The 19112-nt window shown below is 37.1% G+C and overlaps 3 protein-coding genes and 1 long non-coding RNA gene across 4 annotated transcripts; all 4 read right to left on the bottom strand.

Moving 5' to 3' along the window:
- Positions 1-3503: 3503 nt before the first annotated feature.
- Positions 3504-6733, bottom strand: LOC113492802 (juvenile hormone esterase-like). The gene is made up of 3 exons (XM_026870480.1): positions 5943-6733; positions 3957-5227; positions 3504-3786 (listed from the first exon to the last, which is right to left on the bottom strand). The coding sequence occupies exons 1-3, from the start codon at positions 6114-6116 to the stop codon at positions 3585-3587; spliced, it is 1647 nt and encodes a 548-aa protein (XP_026726281.1). The 5' UTR covers positions 6117-6733; the 3' UTR covers positions 3504-3584.
- Positions 6734-7284: 551 nt separating this feature from the next.
- Positions 7285-10681, bottom strand: LOC113492800 (para-nitrobenzyl esterase-like). The gene is made up of 3 exons (XM_026870478.1): positions 10399-10681; positions 7886-9159; positions 7285-7634 (listed from the first exon to the last, which is right to left on the bottom strand). The coding sequence occupies exons 1-3, from the start codon at positions 10576-10578 to the stop codon at positions 7430-7432; spliced, it is 1659 nt and encodes a 552-aa protein (XP_026726279.1). The 5' UTR covers positions 10579-10681; the 3' UTR covers positions 7285-7429.
- A 1355-nt stretch (positions 10682-12036) lies between these two features.
- On the bottom strand, positions 12037-13348 carry LOC113492803. The gene is made up of 2 exons (XR_003400529.1): positions 13210-13348; positions 12037-12405 (listed from the first exon to the last, which is right to left on the bottom strand). It is a non-coding gene; the product is annotated as an uncharacterized LOC113492803 (long non-coding RNA).
- Positions 13349-14577: 1229 nt separating this feature from the next.
- Positions 14578-17320, bottom strand: LOC113492797 (esterase FE4-like). The gene is made up of 3 exons (XM_026870476.1): positions 17050-17320; positions 15098-16371; positions 14578-14962 (listed from the first exon to the last, which is right to left on the bottom strand). The coding sequence occupies exons 1-3, from the start codon at positions 17239-17241 to the stop codon at positions 14761-14763; spliced, it is 1668 nt and encodes a 555-aa protein (XP_026726277.1). The 5' UTR covers positions 17242-17320; the 3' UTR covers positions 14578-14760.
- Positions 17321-19112: the final 1792 nt, after the last annotated feature.

Here is a 19112-nt window from a genome sequence, read left to right as displayed (position 1 = left end):
AAAAGGGGAAACATTTATTATTATAACGCCTGTTTAAAATTATTTTATACTACCTTTACTGAAATGTATGTTATAGGTAATTTAGAGGTAAGATATTTGCAAAAATAAAATAATATCTATCTATTTCAACGTATTTGCATCATACTGAGATATTGTGATTCACAAATTAGTTTGACCTTGCAAGTTCGTTTATCGGTACTTGCGCACCTAGTTACTATTTCTGCTTTACCGGCAGCACTTTAGCAAACTACTCAAATTTAAAAACGTTTTAGATAAATGTGATGATGAGTTTGATGTTATTCTGAGAAGAAAAATGACCAAGCCCGCGTGACTGTGACGTCATCGACACTTTTTAGCTAAGTTAGCCGTGATGCGCTATGATGTCAATAAGAAGCAAATAACACGATGTTATTCAATTTTAAAATTATCAAAAAGCAGCTGTTCCCCGCGAGCCCTCTTTCAGCAAATAAAAAATGATCCCCCAGAAAATCGAGACAAAACTATCCTATGTGTTAAACCCGGTTATAAACTATCCGTGTACTAAGTTCCGTCTAAATCCGTTCAGTGGTTTTTGCGTGAAAGAATATAATATTAGTATTAAGTAGGAAGTGAGATAGAATAAAAAATCATACGTAAGTAACACTTAGAGCTGGCGATGGAAAACCGAACCGGAGTTAAGGAAGAGCTCTATTTTTAACACAGCCCAGACAAGAAAGACATCGTTTAATTTGATTTTTTAATTGACCTATTTTCGTTCCCCATTTGGGACTTCCGTAATTTTCAATGATTTGATCAGTGTTAACAATTTTTAAATGTGATTTACGTAGGGGATAACGAACCTATTTTACTTCATGCCGATTTTATTTTTTCTCATCAGAATTTACGGTATATCTTGCTAAGATGTTGTTCCAAAGGCTGGCGAGACTGGGCGGTCCATAAATTCCTTGTTAATCAATTAGAATCAATTGAACGCATGTTTTTGGATAGATGATTCTTTGGATAGATGGCCATTGATCAAATGACAGTTATTATTAGACAAGAAACATACCGACCAAGTCATCTCAACGACGTAATACTTATGTAATGTAATAACTATGTATTACATCGTGGAGCTAGATATGAAATTACTTTAAATATGCTTTAATTTTGCCTTCGTATTTATTTACTGTGTTATTCTTTTAAGAATGCATGTACAACTTGAACATTAGACAGACATCAACGATTATCTGACAGACATATTATTCCGAGAGTTCAATAGAAACATTTATATTTTTTGTAGTCACTCTACAGGCTCTTCCGATACGTAAATGTGAGATTAGCTGCGCGGTCCCAAAATGTCGTAGGTACTTATGAAGGGAAACCGGCACTTTCAAATTCAATACGTCTGAGGTGGATTTTTCATTTCAATACTAGCTTTCCCGGCGGACTTCGTACCGCCTTAGAGTCGATGATAATATTGCTGATTGTTTTTAAGTAATCATTTTAAGTTGTATATAGGTGGTAAATAAGAAACACATGATTTACTAATATTGCCGATTGAATTAGTTTTTTATGCTAATCGCGTCCCTTCAGCAAGATCGCAACCACCTTCATATACATCTACTGCAACTTAGAGCCAAACTCATGGGTGCTGCCAATAGATATCTAGTTTATTTTTGATTTTGACTACCATTCCCCGATTTAATGGTACCACCTTCATGTATTACTGCTTCCTGCTCTACTGGTAATCCCCTCATGACTGCTACCTACTCTAAGGTCCCAGCCTACTCTCACGCGTACAGTACCTGCTACCCAGCTATAACCCTCAATGCTCTACTGGTAATCCCTTCATGACTGCTACCTACTCTAAGGTCATGAAATACTACTATCTGATCTCCTGGTATCACCCTAATCAACTACGGCTACGTGCTCTCCTGGTACCGCCCTCGTGCTCCCCAGCTACAACCCTCATGAAATACTACTATCTGATCTCCTGGTATCACCCTATGGACAACAAAAGTTTTACATGTAATAAACAAATCAGCATTTATTGAAATGAAAGTATTCATTACACATATCGAGTTTTCATTGTTTTTAAGATGTATTCTGTTTTCGGGACGGAAACAAATCCAACAAATCAAAAACCATGGCAATCGGTCCAGCCGTTCTCGAGTTATAAGTGTTGTAACAAACACGACTTTCTTATATATATAGATAGAAGTAGTTTTAATATTGATTTCTTACAAATATCAAATTGTCATCCATACGTCATTACATAGCTGTCATTTGCGTTTTGTTATACCACGTTTTATAGTGACTGACGTTTCATGTCAAGTCACACGGGAACGCTGTCGAACGGGATAAAAAGTATATGTCCGTCTCCTGGCTCTAAGCTACCTCCCTACCAATTTTCAGCCAAATCTGTTCTGCCGTTCTTGAGTTATAAGTGGTGTAACTAACACGACTTTCTTTTATATATATAGATTAACCGAGACAACGCAAACAGTTCGAAATAAATATTTAGCTACAAACCACAAACGTTTTTAATTTGATGATGTTTTCGGATGGTACCTATATCATCAATTGACTCCGCTTTGCGACTTCCGCCTTTGTGTACCGAGGCCACGGTAACCCTTTCGAATAATCCCGCTGCTCCGGCAGTACAAACTACAAACCTAACCTGCAAATACAGCCATATTCCCGAACGACATGTTATGATGAAAGTATGTTTCATAATGAATGTAGATGAAAAGTAAAAATATATAACTTAACCAAATCTCGTTGTAAGTAAAATACGCAAAGACGTTTAAAATAATTTTACTACAACAACGGGGATGTCCATAATTTGTTCAAAGTGTTTGCACAAGCCGCTAACAATGTAAATTGAGTCCATCATTATAATGTGTTTTTTTTTTAAACTATTTATGAAACAATTGTATTGTGTGAAAAAGGTTGTTACTCGGTTTCCCTTCCACGTCGTAGAATACCGGGTTTTTTGTTAAAAAGGCCACTTTTGATGTGGTTTATCCTCCAGACAAACCTTTATGACCAAACATAACTGCGCCTTCCTTTAGCTCTTGTTCATATTGGCGTGTTGCCTTGACAACACCAATTACAACCTATTTACTGTTTGCTTTGTATAGTAAGTGACGTCTTGCTGTACTCTAAAGTTTGTTGCGTCTTTCTTCGCCATACCTTAGAGGCCTACCTTAAATAAATGAATTAGTGTTCCTCCTATCGATAAATGTATTAAGTTGCTTGAACGTCCACGGACCAAACTCATTTGTTGAACAATATAATATCCTGTCTTGTACCTACTTAAGTTGGTTTTCAAAGCCCCATATTATATTATTTATAGCAACCGCACAAAGCAATCACAGGTTGCTAATATTTTATCAGTAGGCCGCCTGTGAATAATTTTTGGCATTTTGTTTTATTGCAAATTTTGGACATTTTTTCCCGTCATAAATTAGTTTAAGAAACATGCATTTGTGACCACACTTAATAAGTAAGTGACACGGGTGTTGTAATTATTGCCCGATAATCTAAAATCGGTTAGTCGATTTAATGTATGATATACTTTACAAAAATACAAAATTGATAAGTCAATACAGTTTTTCTGTTGGAGGTTGTGGTGGAGCCCTTGGCACTCGATAGTATTTCTGATACAATGCATCCCACAGGGAAGCACTCCCTTTAAGGAATGAATGTCGCAGTACTATCTCTCTTCCCAAAGACATGCAAGGAGAGCCACTGGCGTCTGTCGCCGGCCATGCCATCACAGATAAACCTCCCATCAGAGGTTTTCTAAAACAAAAAAACAAACTCTATTAAATCGACACCGTCTTGAATACCAGAATAATAAAAAAACTGACTCAGGTATATTGAGTAGGTGACAATGTACCTTCACGTCTAATCCAATGCAATAAATGAAATAAATTTATTGTAAATTGTCACCGCTCTGATATTTTACTGACCCATGAACTGCAAAGTTGTACCATATGTCTCTCATTGTCGCTTTCATTATTTTATATTCTGGCGTTAAGTTACTTTCATCAGGCACAAAAGTTTCTTCGTCAAAAATCGCCATCGACTGGGCGCAATGGGCGGCTAATCGCACATTCGTATGAGGCACTACAGGTGTTTGTTCATCAACAAAGGAATACTCATACAAATATATCTGATCATGTCCATTTTCTACTTGAAGCCTAACCGTTCTGAGCGTTGGATACGAAAAATAAACATCGCCAAAATATTCAATGTAATCGAGTACTGTTTCATCTCCCACAGGCTTGCCCTTAAAGTAGAATTCTTTTACTTCTTGAGCTATTTCTGCCTTTTCTTTTTCACTTCCAAATTGTAAATCAGCTGGTAGGAAGTCCGAAAATTTGTCATTCATTTCAATTTTCCATCTTTCAAAGTTTACCATTTGCACAAAACCCTCCATATTAGTTATGCCGACCAAAACTGGGACCTTCTTGTAGTTACCGTTTCTTATTATATTGATTGGGGCGTCGGTAAGGAAAGCCTCTTTGTCAGTCGAGCGTTCTACACATGGATAAAATATCAACGATATATTTTTAATGCCCAAGAATGTACCGATCACAAGTGACTCTAATGGATTATTCTTATAAAACGCTTCTAAAGCATAAAAATCATCGACATTGTGGAAGTTCAACATTCTGGCGTAATTTTTGGCATTTTCAATAGGGTCGATCTGAATTGCAATAGATGACACACTAACTCCACTTTCCGGGACTACTTTTGTGAAAAGACCTTCTGTGGATTTTGACAGCATCAGTAAACTAACAGATATCGAGTCAGAACTGCTTCCTAAAATGGTGACGTTGTCGGGATCACCGCCAAAACTGGCGATATTTCCCTGCACCCATTTAAGTAGTGCTACTTGGTCTTTCATCCCGGCGTTGCCCGGAACGTCCTCTGTACCAAGACACAAAAATCCTTGAACACTGAGACGATAATTAAACGTGACCACTATAACGTTTTTCTGTCTTATTAAATGATTAAAGGTCATCATATTTCCCAAGCCCAATTCAAATGCTCCTCCATGAACGTATACCATGACGGGAAGTTTTTTTTGCTCAGTGTCGGGAACAAAGACGTTTGCGATAAGACAGTCCTCTTTCATTGTGCCCTCTGTTACGAACGGATTTTTCCCTTGGAAACATATTACTTGTTCATCAATAGAATATCGAGGTCGCGACCATATGGGTGCTGGAAGCGGGGCCTGAAATATTAGTAGATAATTACATTAATTATCTGTTGCAATGACTGATCGCTTATTTATATAGCCTTTATACGATCCTACTGCTTGACTGCAGAGCTTTTCCGCGTTTTGTTTCCATGTTTGCCTTGCTTATCTCACTAGATCATCACCTACTATTATATCATTTGTACATGATGGATAATTCCCAACGTTCTTTTTTAAGTATTAGATGCTACTTTTTTGTTATGATTACTATAGACTATCTTTTTTTGTAATTGATATTTTAAAGAATTAATCGGACTATCAGTTGTTACTTAAGTGAATAGAGGCCATGCATTTAACAATATTGCCCCACCATACAACCCGGAAAAGACTTAATTTGTTGGTCCCAGTTCTCAGTCTCACGGAATAATTGGGTATTTCCAGACCATCAGTTGTATTGCCTTACCCTAAGGTTCCCGGTAAATCAGTAAATCCGAATCCGATCCAGCTTCCAAATATATATTATATTATTGCAAAACAATGCTACGCAAGAAGATATTTAATATATTGGGACAATAGAATAAGTAAAATTTATTTGGGTTAAGTAAAGCTTAATTATCTAGAGTTCTAACTGCGTAATAAGGTTAATACCACCGGTTTTGGTGACCGATAAGTGGATTACATATTCACCTGATATAATAACGCGACAATCCACGTATTCTCAAAAAAACAGTAATTACTATTTTTAACAAACCTTATATCTGTCCGGTCCAGTTGGTGCTGTAGCGTATGGGATGTTGTAGAAGGTGTAAGGCCCGTTAGATTCCTTACGACCGCGGAGCACTCCCTGAGAAATACGGACTTCCTTCCACACATCACAACTGCATGGCCCCAATACCGCTAAAGAGATCACGATTCGGAACAACATTGCTTAAAATTGGCTTAAAAAACGACCGAAAAAAAACTGGGTATTACACGTGCAGCTGCCAATGGAAGATCTCTACCAAATGCTGTATACACGTGACACATATAGTGTCTAAATAATCATCTGCCTCGCGCACTATATCTTCATTTTCTTGCTGTCGTCTGTGCGAGGTTGCTATTGGCTTAGCGTACATTCGTACATCAAGATCCATTCCCCAAACATCGTATGTAGTTTATTATTATTTTCAAAGTAAATCGATCATCATTGTGTAGTTGGATTGTCTTTTGAAAAAGAGTAAGGTGGTTCCCTACCGGTTACTAGTTTTTAAGAGCTTTTTAACAACCAAACCAGTTTAAACTACAATTAAACTAGCGATGCAGTTCAGTTTCGCATCGTTCATGTATTGTATACGTTCTCATATATAATTTTTTTAGTTACGAGAACAAAGTTGATAGTTTAATGTAATTTATCCATAACATAGACTTTGAGCCTTCTGGGACTTTTTTATAAAACAATCAAAGGGTATTTCACCACATTTTATTCTGTTTTGCATATAATTGATATTTGGGACTTTACTTAACTTTAATAATACCTACAAAAATAAATAAAGATATTAACGTTTTACTGTTTGCTAGATAGTTTTCTAAGTTTGTTCAATCATTCAACTCATAGGCGGCGCAGGCTGGGCAATTGTTGTACAGGATTTAAAGTTTTATATTAAGAACATTTTAATTCCTCTAAAACAAATCTATCCCAATAAAAACAATAGATAAACCTTGTAACTAATAAGTCCACATACAATATATTTAGTTGGTGATCGTCGTCGGAGCATCACACCACATTTATCACTGGAGCTTATTTGTTGTTTTTGAAATAATACCAGACGTGAGTTCATTACTACTTAAAATAAGCGCATTTTAAATTGAACTTAACAATAGGAGGCAAAATAAAACTCTCTAGAGAAAATCTTAGACGAAGATCAAAGGGAGGAAGTATTGGACTGTGCAAACTTTTTTGTTCCTGAACATTCATGCTTTTTAATCACGACCTTCACAAGCACTTATGTATATTGATACATAGACTTTTAGTTATGACAAATCAACAATGTTTGTGAAGGGAGAGGATCAGTTTGATCCAATACCAGAAAGGATTTAATTTCATCAAAAGCTAATTTAATAATAAATACTCAAAATTTTATTTAAAAGAAGACTTATTTTTGTTCAAAACGGGTCTTGATTAGCCCCCAGTGCCCTAATAATGTGGGATCGTCGATCGTTAGTCGAGTAACTTTGCAATAGTTTTAAACAATAAAAAAACTATAAGTCAGTACGGCCTTTTGTGGGAGGCTGTGGTGGCTGTGACACTCTGTAGTACTTCTGGTATAAGCCATCCCAAAGAGTAGCACTCCTTTTCAAAAATGAATTCCTCAGTTCAATCTCTCTTCCCAAGGACATGTAAGGAGTGCCACTGGCGTCTGTCGCCGGCCAAGCTGGTAGAGGTGAACCTTCGGGCACAGGTTTACTGAAACAAAATTATAAGAAGTTCAATAAATTCCAAATCAAGAATATCAAGAAAAGAGTAAAAACTCACTCTTTTGTAGTTGTTTTTTTCAATAAAATGTTTTGTAACTGTTAAGTACGAAGGCGCCGAAAATGTAAATTTACGACTTTTGACTTGTCGCACTCAAAGCCATCTCTAAGCGCAGAGCAACTATGGAAAACTAACATTGCCCCGAGTAAGATGGTTACCAATGACGTCATGTTGTAACTTACCCGTAAACTGCAAAGTTGTACCATATGTCCCTCATTGTCGCTTTCATTCGTTTATATTCTGGCGTTAAGTTACTTTCATCAGTCGACACAAATGCTACTCCGTCAAAAATTGCCATCGACTGAGCACAATGGTTAGCTCCTCTTACATTTGTATGAGGCACTACAGGTGTTTGTTCATCCACAAAGGAATACTCATACAAATATATCTGATCATGTCCATTTTCTACTTGAAGCCTAACTGTTCTGAGAGTTGGATACGCAAACATAACATCACCAAAGTATTCAACGTAATCGAGTACTGTTTCATCTCCCACAGGCTTGTCCTTAAAGTAAAATTCTTTTACTTTTTGAGCTATTTCATTCTTTTCTTTTTCACTTTCAAACTGCAAATCAGCTGGCAAGAAGTCTGAAAAATTTTCGTTTACGTCGTTTTTCCATCTTTCGTAGTTCAACATTTGCAATAAACCTTCCATATTACTCACACCGACCAAAACTGGGACCTTCTTGTAGTTCCCGTTTCTTATTATATTGATTGGGGCTTCGGTAAGGAAAGCCTCTTTGTCGGTCTGGCGTTCTACACATGGGTAAAATATGAGCGAAATATTTTTAATGTCCAAGAATGTCCCCATCACCAGTGATTCTAACGGAGTATTCTTATAAAATGCTTCTAGAGCATAAAAGTCGTCAACATCGTGGAAGTTCAACATTCGAGCGTAAATTTTGGCGTTTTCTATAGGGTCGATCTGAGTTGCTATAGATGCTACGCTAACGCCACTTTCTGGAACAACTTTTGTAAATAGTCCTTCTGCGGACTTAGACAACATCAACAAACTGACAGAAATTGACCCAGCACTGCCTCCTAAAATGGTGACGTTGTCGGGATCACCTCCAAAGCTGGCGATATTTTTCTGCACCCATTTAAGTAGTGCTACTTGGTCTTTCATTCCGGCGTTGCCCGGAGCGTCTTCTGTACCAAGACATAAAAATCCTTGAACACCGAGGCGATAATTAAACAGAACTACTATAACGTTCTTCTCTCTTACCAAATTTTTGGGAGGCAACATATTTCCCGAGCCCAATTCAAAAGCTCCTCCATGAACGTATACCATAACCGGTATTTTTTTCTGCTGAGTGTCGGGAACATAGACGTTTGCAATAAGGCAGTCCTCTTTCATGGTACCCTCTGTTAAAAACATGCTTTTCCCTTGGAAGCACGTTACTTGTTCATCAATAGCATCTCGTGGTTCCGACCACACAGGTGGTGGAAGTGGAGCCTGTAACAAAGAAAAAATAGCAATAATGATCTGTTTTATCGACATAAACTAAATTAAGTATATAACGAACATCGATTCCTTTAAGATGCTGAGATAAATTAAGTGCATAGAGGCGAACAGCCTATAAAAATAAGCCCCGCCGTGTTATATATTATAATCCCTTCTGTCATGACCCTTCGAAACTTTTAACAGACAGTGAGCGTTTCTTGGTAGATTAAAGGACTTCATGCCACCCTAGGTTACAACAGACAGAATGAGACTAAAAATACTAGAAATATCTGATAAATCAGGTTTAGGAAAATAAGTTTTCTTTTATAATGTTCATTTAGCCGTAGTACGTTTAAATCATCGAGAACCCTAATATTAGCTAAGAGCGATGAAACATGACCAAACGCGTTCGCTTTGTATTATAAAGACGTTCCTATGGTTAGTAAAGAATAAAGCGAAGTTTTATCTCGATTTTAATGTCAATAACTTGTTCATACTTAACTTGTAAAATATACCTTTACATTGCGAACATTCTTTGCGTACAACCTCTTAATAACGAATTTTCAGCTATCAAGAAAAAGTATTCATGCCTCTAATTAACGAATTTTGCCAACCCAAAACCTTTATATAAAGTTTCCACTATTAATATAATTCTTAATCTTATAATGTGATTCATGTCTCGACATGTTTCGACACGCTTTTGTTTGTAAAGTAATCATTGTTGTTTTGATGGAAAGTAGATAATGTAAGCACCTCTGCTTGTCACTATTGATAAAGATTTAAGTTAAAATGGCTCAGAAATGTAAAAGGTGTTCCTTATCGGTCGCAGAAAAGCGAAACATGAATTATGTTGACCAAAATCCCATGACGAAAAAATTAGACATAGCTAATAAGTTCGGGATTCCCGCAAGTATATTGGCTAAAATTTTAAAATTTAAAGATAAGTTTTCAGAAGAAAGTGGTGTGAATGTAAACAGTAAAAAATTAAAATCATGCGGGTTCAAGGACGTAGAGTAGACGTAGACTTTTACCTCTTTATAACGAATTTTAGACCAATCTAACCTCAACATAACAAACCTCAGTTCAACGAATTACGTAATATTACGAATATTTTCTTGTTCCCCTCCGATTTGTTCAGTGTATCACTAAACTAAATCGATAAGCGGTTGGTATAGCTTCTGTTATTCGTAACATAACACCAATAAAGTGTTCATAAATAGAAATAGTTAGTAGAGTTCAGTCACAACTCACCTTATATCTGTCTGCTCCAGTGGGTGCTGTGGCGTACGGGATGTTGTAGAAGGCGTAAGGCCCTTCGGGATCCTTACGACCGCGGAGCACTCCCTGAGAAATACGAACTTCCTTCCACTCGCCTTCATCACAGCTGCACAGCGCTAGTACCGCTACAGCGGTTACAATCCGCAACAACATCGCGATATTCCCTTACGAAACTACCAATAAAACAGTCGTGTATGAGGCACACGTCCTGCTGCCTATGGAAGACCTACAACTGCTGTATGGATAATAATCATCTACCTCCCCCCCTTCATCATCATTTCCCCTCTGTCGTCTGTGCGACGCTACTATTGGTTTACGAAACTACATGACGTTACGCCGCCGCGCCGGTGTCGCAACGGCTATCGATAAGTCCAAAAATAATGTGTAATCTAATTAAGATGTTCATATTTTTTTACCCTTAAAAAATATGTATCGTCACTTTCTAACTGGACTCACATAGTTCTTTTAGTTTGCATTATTGTAGGTTTCAAATAGTTTCAATAGCTGTTTTAAAACATTGACGAAGTTGTCGCGATCTATGCCACCACAGCCATAATTCACCGATGAATGATCAAAATTGTCATAAATTCGTTGATCTTGGTAATTGTTGTTAACAGGCACTAGAGATTTTTAACACATTGTACTTCGAACAATCACAGTAACATACTCATTTGACTTGTAAGTCCAAATCATACAGTAATATATCCTTTATGCAAAGGCATGAAGACTTCTTTATAAGCCCATTTAAGAGAATAACTTCACATTATGTTTTGTTTTTGTAAGGCTCGCATTTTTGATATCATAATTTAAATCTATATCTGTTAAAGCTTCAACATTTACGGCAACAAAATGTATACATTAGTGAACTATACACGGTAACCAATATAATCAATCCTACCTATTTGTGAAATCCGATACTTAGTTTTTACTTTTTGTGTTTGTTCTACAGGTTTCTTAGTGTGTTCATATCATTGAACGCAAAACAGAAGGCATATACTGTTAGCACAAGACGGCAGAGGATGTACAATTTTACTTTTAACAAAATTGAATTAATTGTCCTTCAATCAATTTTTTTTTTAATAAATTCGGACAACTTCACATACATTGTTCTGAACCCAAAGTAACTTGCCAAAGCACTTGTGTTATGGAATTCAGATACAACGAAGGTACCACAAACACCCAGACCCGAGAATATGTAGGAAATGTGAAATTTTTACATTGACCCGACCGGGGACTGAACCCGGGACCTCAGACCTAGCGGCACCAACTGGTGCGTTCGCCACTCGACCTCGGAGGTCGTCGTACATATTTCAATGGTTGTTCATCGAGCTGTGATTCTGGATAGCCCTCGGAGCTACGCGCGCATCGCATTTCTCTGTGCAACCTTATTTTGTATACAAAATAGTACCTTACATAGTTCCATGTTGGTCGACTTAAATTATTTGAATTTTAATCACTGGAGTCAATAGTTTCCAGAATACTTTTATGAGACTACTACTTCGCTATACAGTACAACTAGGGAAGAGGGTTAACAAGTTTAGAATTATTGGCACCAGCGATACCCTTATTGATGGAACCTAACCTCCGAGCCAGCAAATAAAAAAATAGTTGTATGATACAAAATCCAATTACGTCTTTATTTTTTATACAAAAAAAAACATATATTTACAATCCAACTTTTTTATTAGTCTCGATCCAAACTGCCTTGCCCTATCGCCTCATCTTTTTTATAGGTACGAGCCGAGTTCCTATATAACAGTTTCAATAAGAAAAAACTACAGGTCAGCGCGGCCTTTTGTTGGAGGCTGTGTTGGCCGTGGCGCTCTGTAGTACTTCTGATACAAGCCATACCAAAGAGAACGACTCCTTTCATAAAATGAATTCCTCAGTTCAATCTCTTTTCCCAGGGTCATGTAAGGAGAGCCACTTGCGTCTGTCACCGGCCAAGCTGGTAAAGGTGAACCTTCCGGCACAGGCTTACTGAAACAAATTTATAAGAAATGCAATTAAGTATAAAGCCAAGAAGAGAGTAAAATTTCTGTCCTTGGTATTTCTTTCTGGGGCATTATTTGACCTTTGATGTGTTGGTTTTGTGGTTATGGTTATTAGTGTCATTACCATGTACCCATAGTCCTAGCTTTCATACTCTTGCAAATACTTTTGTTAATTGAGTATTTCTAGTCTAACCGCTTATAATAAGACGGTTATCCTACTATGCCTTAGACGTAATAAAAACGTGAAAATTATTTCCTTTCCTACCAACTACAATTACATTATCAACATAAATTTAAAAAAATATGAAAAAATCCAGCCTTTATTGGACACTGGCTGCCGATGGTAAACACCATATCGAGAAGAAGGTATCACTTTCTAATCCCATCCCTGACCCAAACGCCCAAAGAGAACCTTCAAAGGCTTAGTCAAAAATAAATTATGACTTATCACGGTGATGTTAACAATCATTGCCTGTCTAGTGTGATTTATCTATCACCACTTTATCATGCTGATTGGCAAAATAACGAAGACAAATCAGATAAGCCTAAAAATGTCCGCTTCTTATCGTAAAGACGTTCCTATAACCGGCTTCACGGACAAGCAAACTTAATATAAATGAAATGTAGCAATGTAGTTTGTAATATTTGCTATTAACGTAATTGACACTATCACTAAACAAAATCGATAAGCGGTCGAGACTTGCTTGTATTATTCGAACATTCAAACACGCATTCAACACCAATCAAAATGTTCTTAAATAGAATTAGTACACATTCAGTCTCAACTCACCTTATATATGTCCGGTCAAGTAGGTGCTGTGGTGTACAGATGTTGTATGGCTGCGAATATATTAGCATACATGTCCTTTATGTTTGAATGCTAAGGTTTTTGGTTTAGGGCCCACTTCACTGACAAGTAATTGTTGTTTAATTGAGCTCCCTAGCCCGCATCCTCTCGTGCGTATTCAAGAAATGAGTTACACTATATTTTATTATAGGTGATGAGCTGTGGTTCACAGTTTCTAAACACCATTTCAGGGCCCCGAATCTGCTATTTACAACGGCCGATGAATGAATGGCAGTTGGACTAAATTTGAAATTGTTCCTATTCTATTAAGCATTTTAACAATACTGGAAGTTAATTGCATTGAATATGAGTGTATAGCCCCTACTGAATTTCCAATTATTGGGTAGAAAAAATTCTTAAAAGAATACGAAAATTGTAATTTTTAGCCAAATTTCATTCATACATCGGCCATTGGAAATAGCAGAATTGGGTCCCTAATCCTGAAACACCGGTATTGGAAGACTTTTTCTTGCTCTTGGTCTATTTTGCTTGATTATTTTTAGTATATTAAGCGGCAATGCAGCCGACCTTTGGGGACAGTGTGAACTTGTTTGTAATTACGTGATATCTGGTGTCTTTTGTTGGGTGGCGGTGCGGTGAAGCCCTCCTCATCCTCCGAGGATAAAGAAGATGATGATTCATCAGCTAACATATGGTTGGCAATATGATCTCCATCTGAAGCATCAACTTCCGAGCCTTGCTTACCGTCATCACTAAACTTAATGAGCTTTCTCTCTTCTCATCGAAAGAATCACTTTCATCATTGTTCATAACGCGCCTTACGAAGTATAATATAACTTCATACACCTTGTGTAGAGAGCATTATGCGCTACTTAGTGTAAGTGAATTATGATTTTATTTTTACTACTTATCTATATTATAAAGAGGAAATATTTGATTGTTTGTTTGACACGAATAGGCTTCGAAACTACTGGTCCGATTTGTAAATCACTGTTGCGAAGCTACATTATCCCCGCTGAACATAGGCTATAATTTATTTCAAAAATATTAGGGTTCCGTAAAAAAATTGCGGTATTGTAGCCCAAGGTGTCATAACTTATATCTTCCAACCACGCGAACGAAGTCGCGGGCAACAGCTAGTTATTCAGATAAATTAATAGGCGCTACTTTACTACGACGGAGAAGCGATATTCTAAAGGCGCGTTGCAAGTTAACAAGTGATTGGAAGAGGTAAAACAAACGTTTGGAATATTAAATATTCTGTGGTTAAAACGGCAAAGGCATACACACAAGCCACCTCATAAGGTTAGTGCTCGGACTGTTCATATTTTGCATCAATAACAAAAAAACTTGTTAATTCTTTCATTATAATGGGGTTTAAATACAGTAAATAACTGTTCTTTTAACACAAAACAACTCTTCTTTCTTTAGCCCCCTGGTCGATCGGTCTTCTTCCTTTTGTCCTAATATTTGGGGACCCCAGTCGACGACGGTAAGTCGTGTTACTATATAATAGTTTTTATAATAACGAAACTACAAGTCAGTGCGGTCTTTTGGAGGCTGCGGTGGCCGTGGCTCTCTGTAGTACTTCTGATACAAGCCATCCCAAAGCGAAGCACTCCTTTTATAGAATGAATTCCGCAGTTCAATCTCTCTTCCCAAGGACATGTAAGGAGACCCACTGGCGTCTGTCGCCGGCCAAGCTGGTAAAGGTGAACCTTCTGGTGCAGGTTTACTGAAACAAGAAAATAAGAAATTCAACTATCTATAAAGTCAAGAAGAGACTGTAATTACTCTTAGGTATTTTTTTCTGGGGCATTATTTGAACTTTGACTTGTTAAGCACAGAAGAAGTTCATGTTGTACCTTACCCGTAAACTGCAAAGTTGTACCACATGTCTCTCATTGTCGCTTTCATTCTTTTATATTCTGGCGTTAAGTTACTTTCATCACTCGTCACAAACTGTACTCCATCGAAAATTGCCATCGACTGAGCACAATGGTCAGCTCCTCGCACGTTAGTGTGAGGCACTACAGGTGTTTGTTCATCCGCAAAATTATACTCATACAAATATATCTGATCATGTCCATTTTCTACTTGAAGCCTAACTGTTCTGAGAGTCGGATACGCAAACATAACATCACCAAAGTATTCAACGTAATCGAGTACTGTTTCATCTGACACAGGCTTGCCCTTAAAGTAGAATTCTTTTACTTTTTGAGCTATTTCTTTCTTTTCCTTTTCACTTCCAAATTGTAAATCAACAGATAAAAAGTCGGAAAAGTTTTCATTCATGTCGCTTTTCCATCTTTCGAAGTTTGACATTTGCACTAATCCTTCCATGTTATCAACTCCGACCAAAACTGGGACCTTCTTGTAGTTCCCGTTTCTTATTATATTGATTGGGGCTTCGGTAAGGAAAGCCTCTTTGTCCGTCTGGCGTTCAACACATGGATAAAATATCAGCGAAACATTTTTAATGTCAAAAAATGTACCAGTCACTAGTGATTTTAACGGAGTATTCTTATAAAATGCTTTTAAAGCATAAAAATCGTCGACATCGTGGAAGTTCAACATTCGGGCGTAATTTTTGGCTTTTTCTAAAGGCTCGATTTGAGTTGCAAAAGATGATACACTAACTCCACTATCTGAGACAACTTTTGTGAAAAGTCCTTCTGCGGACTTCGACAGCATCAGTAAATTCACAGAAATGGACCCAGCACTGAATCCTAAAATGGTGACGTTGTCGGGATCACCTCCAAAGCTGGCGATATTTTTCTGCACCCATTTAAGTAGTGCTACTTGGTCTTTCAGCCCAGCGTTGCCCGGAGCGTCCTCTGTACCAAGACATAAAAATCCTTGCACACCGAGGCGATAATTAAACGTAACTACTATAACGTTCTTTTCTCTTACTAAATACTTAGGAGTCCACATATTTCCCGAACCCATTTCAAAAGCTCCTCCGTGAACGTATACCATGACAGGAAGATTTTTTTCCTTAGTTTTGGGAACAAAAACGTTTGCAATGAGGCAGTCTTCCTTCATAGTGTCTACTGTTGCATAAGGGGTTTTCCCTTGGAAGCATGCAACTTGTTCATCCACAGCATCTCTTGGCTGAGACCACGTAGGTGGTGGAAGTGGAGCCTGTAACACGAAAAAAAATATATTAAGAACATCTTTTATCTTCTTCTTCTATCTAATATATAAAATTCCCGTGTCACGATGTTAGTTACCGTACTCCTCCGATTCGACCGATTCTTATGAAATTTTGTATACATATTGGGTAGGACTGAGAATAGAACAACATCTATTTTTCATACCCCTAAGTGACAAGGGTTGCCCACACAAAAAATATTTTTTTATTTTTTGGACGAATCTTGTTTAGAAATAATTTATTAGGCAAAGCAACGTTTGCTGGGTCAGCTAGTATTTTATAAACTTAAAGCACTGATGATAACGAAATTGTATAAAATAGACTAATATTATAAGCGTTTATTGCGTTAGAATCAAATTAAGGTTTTAGTCACATTACATAGAGGCCTCCTGTTAATGATCAAATTGAGTTAAGTAACTTTTGTAAAACTGTTGTCCTGCCGTAAGCCATTACACAATGCACTTTTGAATATGCTTTGTGTAATGGATTCGAGGCAGGCATTCTAATATATTTTCCCATGCAATGGATATAAAATAATGTCAACATAATTTTAGGTACCATATCGTTTAACCAAATTACAAGGTTGTTATACTATTCATCAGTCATTCAAAAACAACACATAAATCAAAATATTTATTAAAAAGAAACATAAACAAGTCTCAACTCACCTTATATCTGTCCGGTCCAGTGGGTGCTGTGGCGTACGGGATGTTGTAGAAGGCGTAAGGCCCTTCGGGATCCTTACGACCGCGGAGCACTCCCTGAGAAATACGAACTTCCTTCCACTCGCCTTCATCGCACCTGCACAGCGCTAGTACCGCGACAGCGGTTACAATCCGCAACAACATCGCGATATTCATTTACGAAACTACCAATAAAACAGTCGTGTATGAGGCACACGTCCTGCTGTCTATGGAAACCTACAACTAATGCCCACACATATATAGTGTATGGATAATAATCATCTACCTCCCCCACTTCATCATCGTTTCCCCGCTGTCGTCTGTGCCAGGCTACTATTGGCTTTTCTCATATCATGACGTTATACCGGCACCGCAACGGCTATGTCCCGCAATATTCAAAAGTCTTACGTTATCTAATTTAAATGGTTGTATTTTTTTACCTAACCCGACAAAAACGGAGGTGCTATTCTAGTCGACGAGTGTATTGGTTTTTTTTTTGTTGTTGTTTGAGCTCACAACTTTTTATCTAGTGGTTCGATTTAGATAATCATTGGTTCTAAGTTCTCCTACTAAAATCATAACAAGTCAGGATCAGTTGATAACCCTCAATTCTTTAAGCAATTATTGTGGTTCCCATATGTATACTTTATGTTTTTGTTGGTAAAGAGGTAGGCCTTGCGTTATCGGAAGCAGACGTGTCGAAGCTATTTTTAATATGTCAAATAAAAGTGTTTGGGTTAAAGTCCAACATCCACTATAACCTTCATAATCACAAAATTCATTATAGACCTAAACAAAAGCGGCACTAAGTCAGTGCGGCGACGCAGGCGCAACTTGTATTCCGAATATGCCTCTTTCCAAATATGAGATTTTGGGATTTCCTTTCCCGAACTTGTGTAAGCCGAATGTTGAGAAACACCTCACCTTTACCGTCTGCCATAGCTGCTTTAATTTTAATACTGTTTAAACTACATTTAAATCTTGTTAATTCGATGTAAGTATTCTGCAAACCTTTCAATAATACCAAACCCTAATTTTTCAGGCGTCTTTAGATAGCTTTTTGAACGCGCCTACTGATACACTGTTAGCAATTACAAGGAGGGACGATAATTCCAATCAACTTTAAGTTACTGTAATAAAACACCACCCTAAAGTTTTTACGATAACCATTTACAAGAATGCCAAAAAAAAAAAACGTTATAAGTGTGAAGGTCTTCGATTATGATATTGACGTCTAATTATTCCCACGTTTTTATACACACTTACACCTATACTTTGCTGTTTCTTTGATTGTCGTTCTGGTTGGATTTTAGCAACTCAGTTTTGAGACACTTTCCGATAAACTAGCTGACTGAGATCAAAATTACGTTTCTAAGCGGGTCAAGACAATAGTACTTTATATTGATAACGTGCTTCTTAGAACCGTAACTGGAATAAAAGAATTTTGTTTTTTTTTGCACGTATTGTGTATAGTAAAAGCGCGAGTCAGACTCGCCACAATTATGGTTAAAGCATGGCCAAGAAAAAGGTCGCCAGTACCAGGACTGTACCAAAAATAGCATAACCTCAATGTTTATTTTTAGTATTGAGTTAGGTATACATTATTACTCAAAAAATATGAAATATTATCTGATCGCGCGATATACCTACTTGTTAATTGACACAATCCCACCAAAAACATTTTATAAAAATAGCCAAATCTCGATGGAGCTGCTTGTTTATCTCTAAAAAGTAATGTAATCTAGACAAAGTCGTGCCAAATATATGGTACCTTACTGCAATTTCTTTTTTATTTTAGGTAATGCTGTGACTTTTTTCAGTCAAAAGTATACCTATTTTTGACTGAAAAAAAAGGAGTTGTATGGCAACAGTTATTAATTTATATGCTTTTTGTAAATAAACGATATTTGTGATGGTTTGACTGAAATGTTACTAGCCACTCACCCGACACATTTGATTAAAACTTGTTTTGTTATTTTTACTGTATACCTATATTTGAACATAAAATTACCTTGTCGGATTGACCTTGTATCATCAAGGTATTTATG

Source organism: Trichoplusia ni, chromosome 4, assembly GCF_003590095.1.
Source record: "Trichoplusia ni isolate ovarian cell line Hi5 chromosome 4, tn1, whole genome shotgun sequence".
Lineage (NCBI taxonomy): Eukaryota > Metazoa > Arthropoda > Insecta > Lepidoptera > Noctuidae > Trichoplusia > Trichoplusia ni.
The sequence above is the reverse complement of the archived record's forward strand: the minus strand, read 5'-3'. Positions and strand labels throughout refer to the sequence as shown.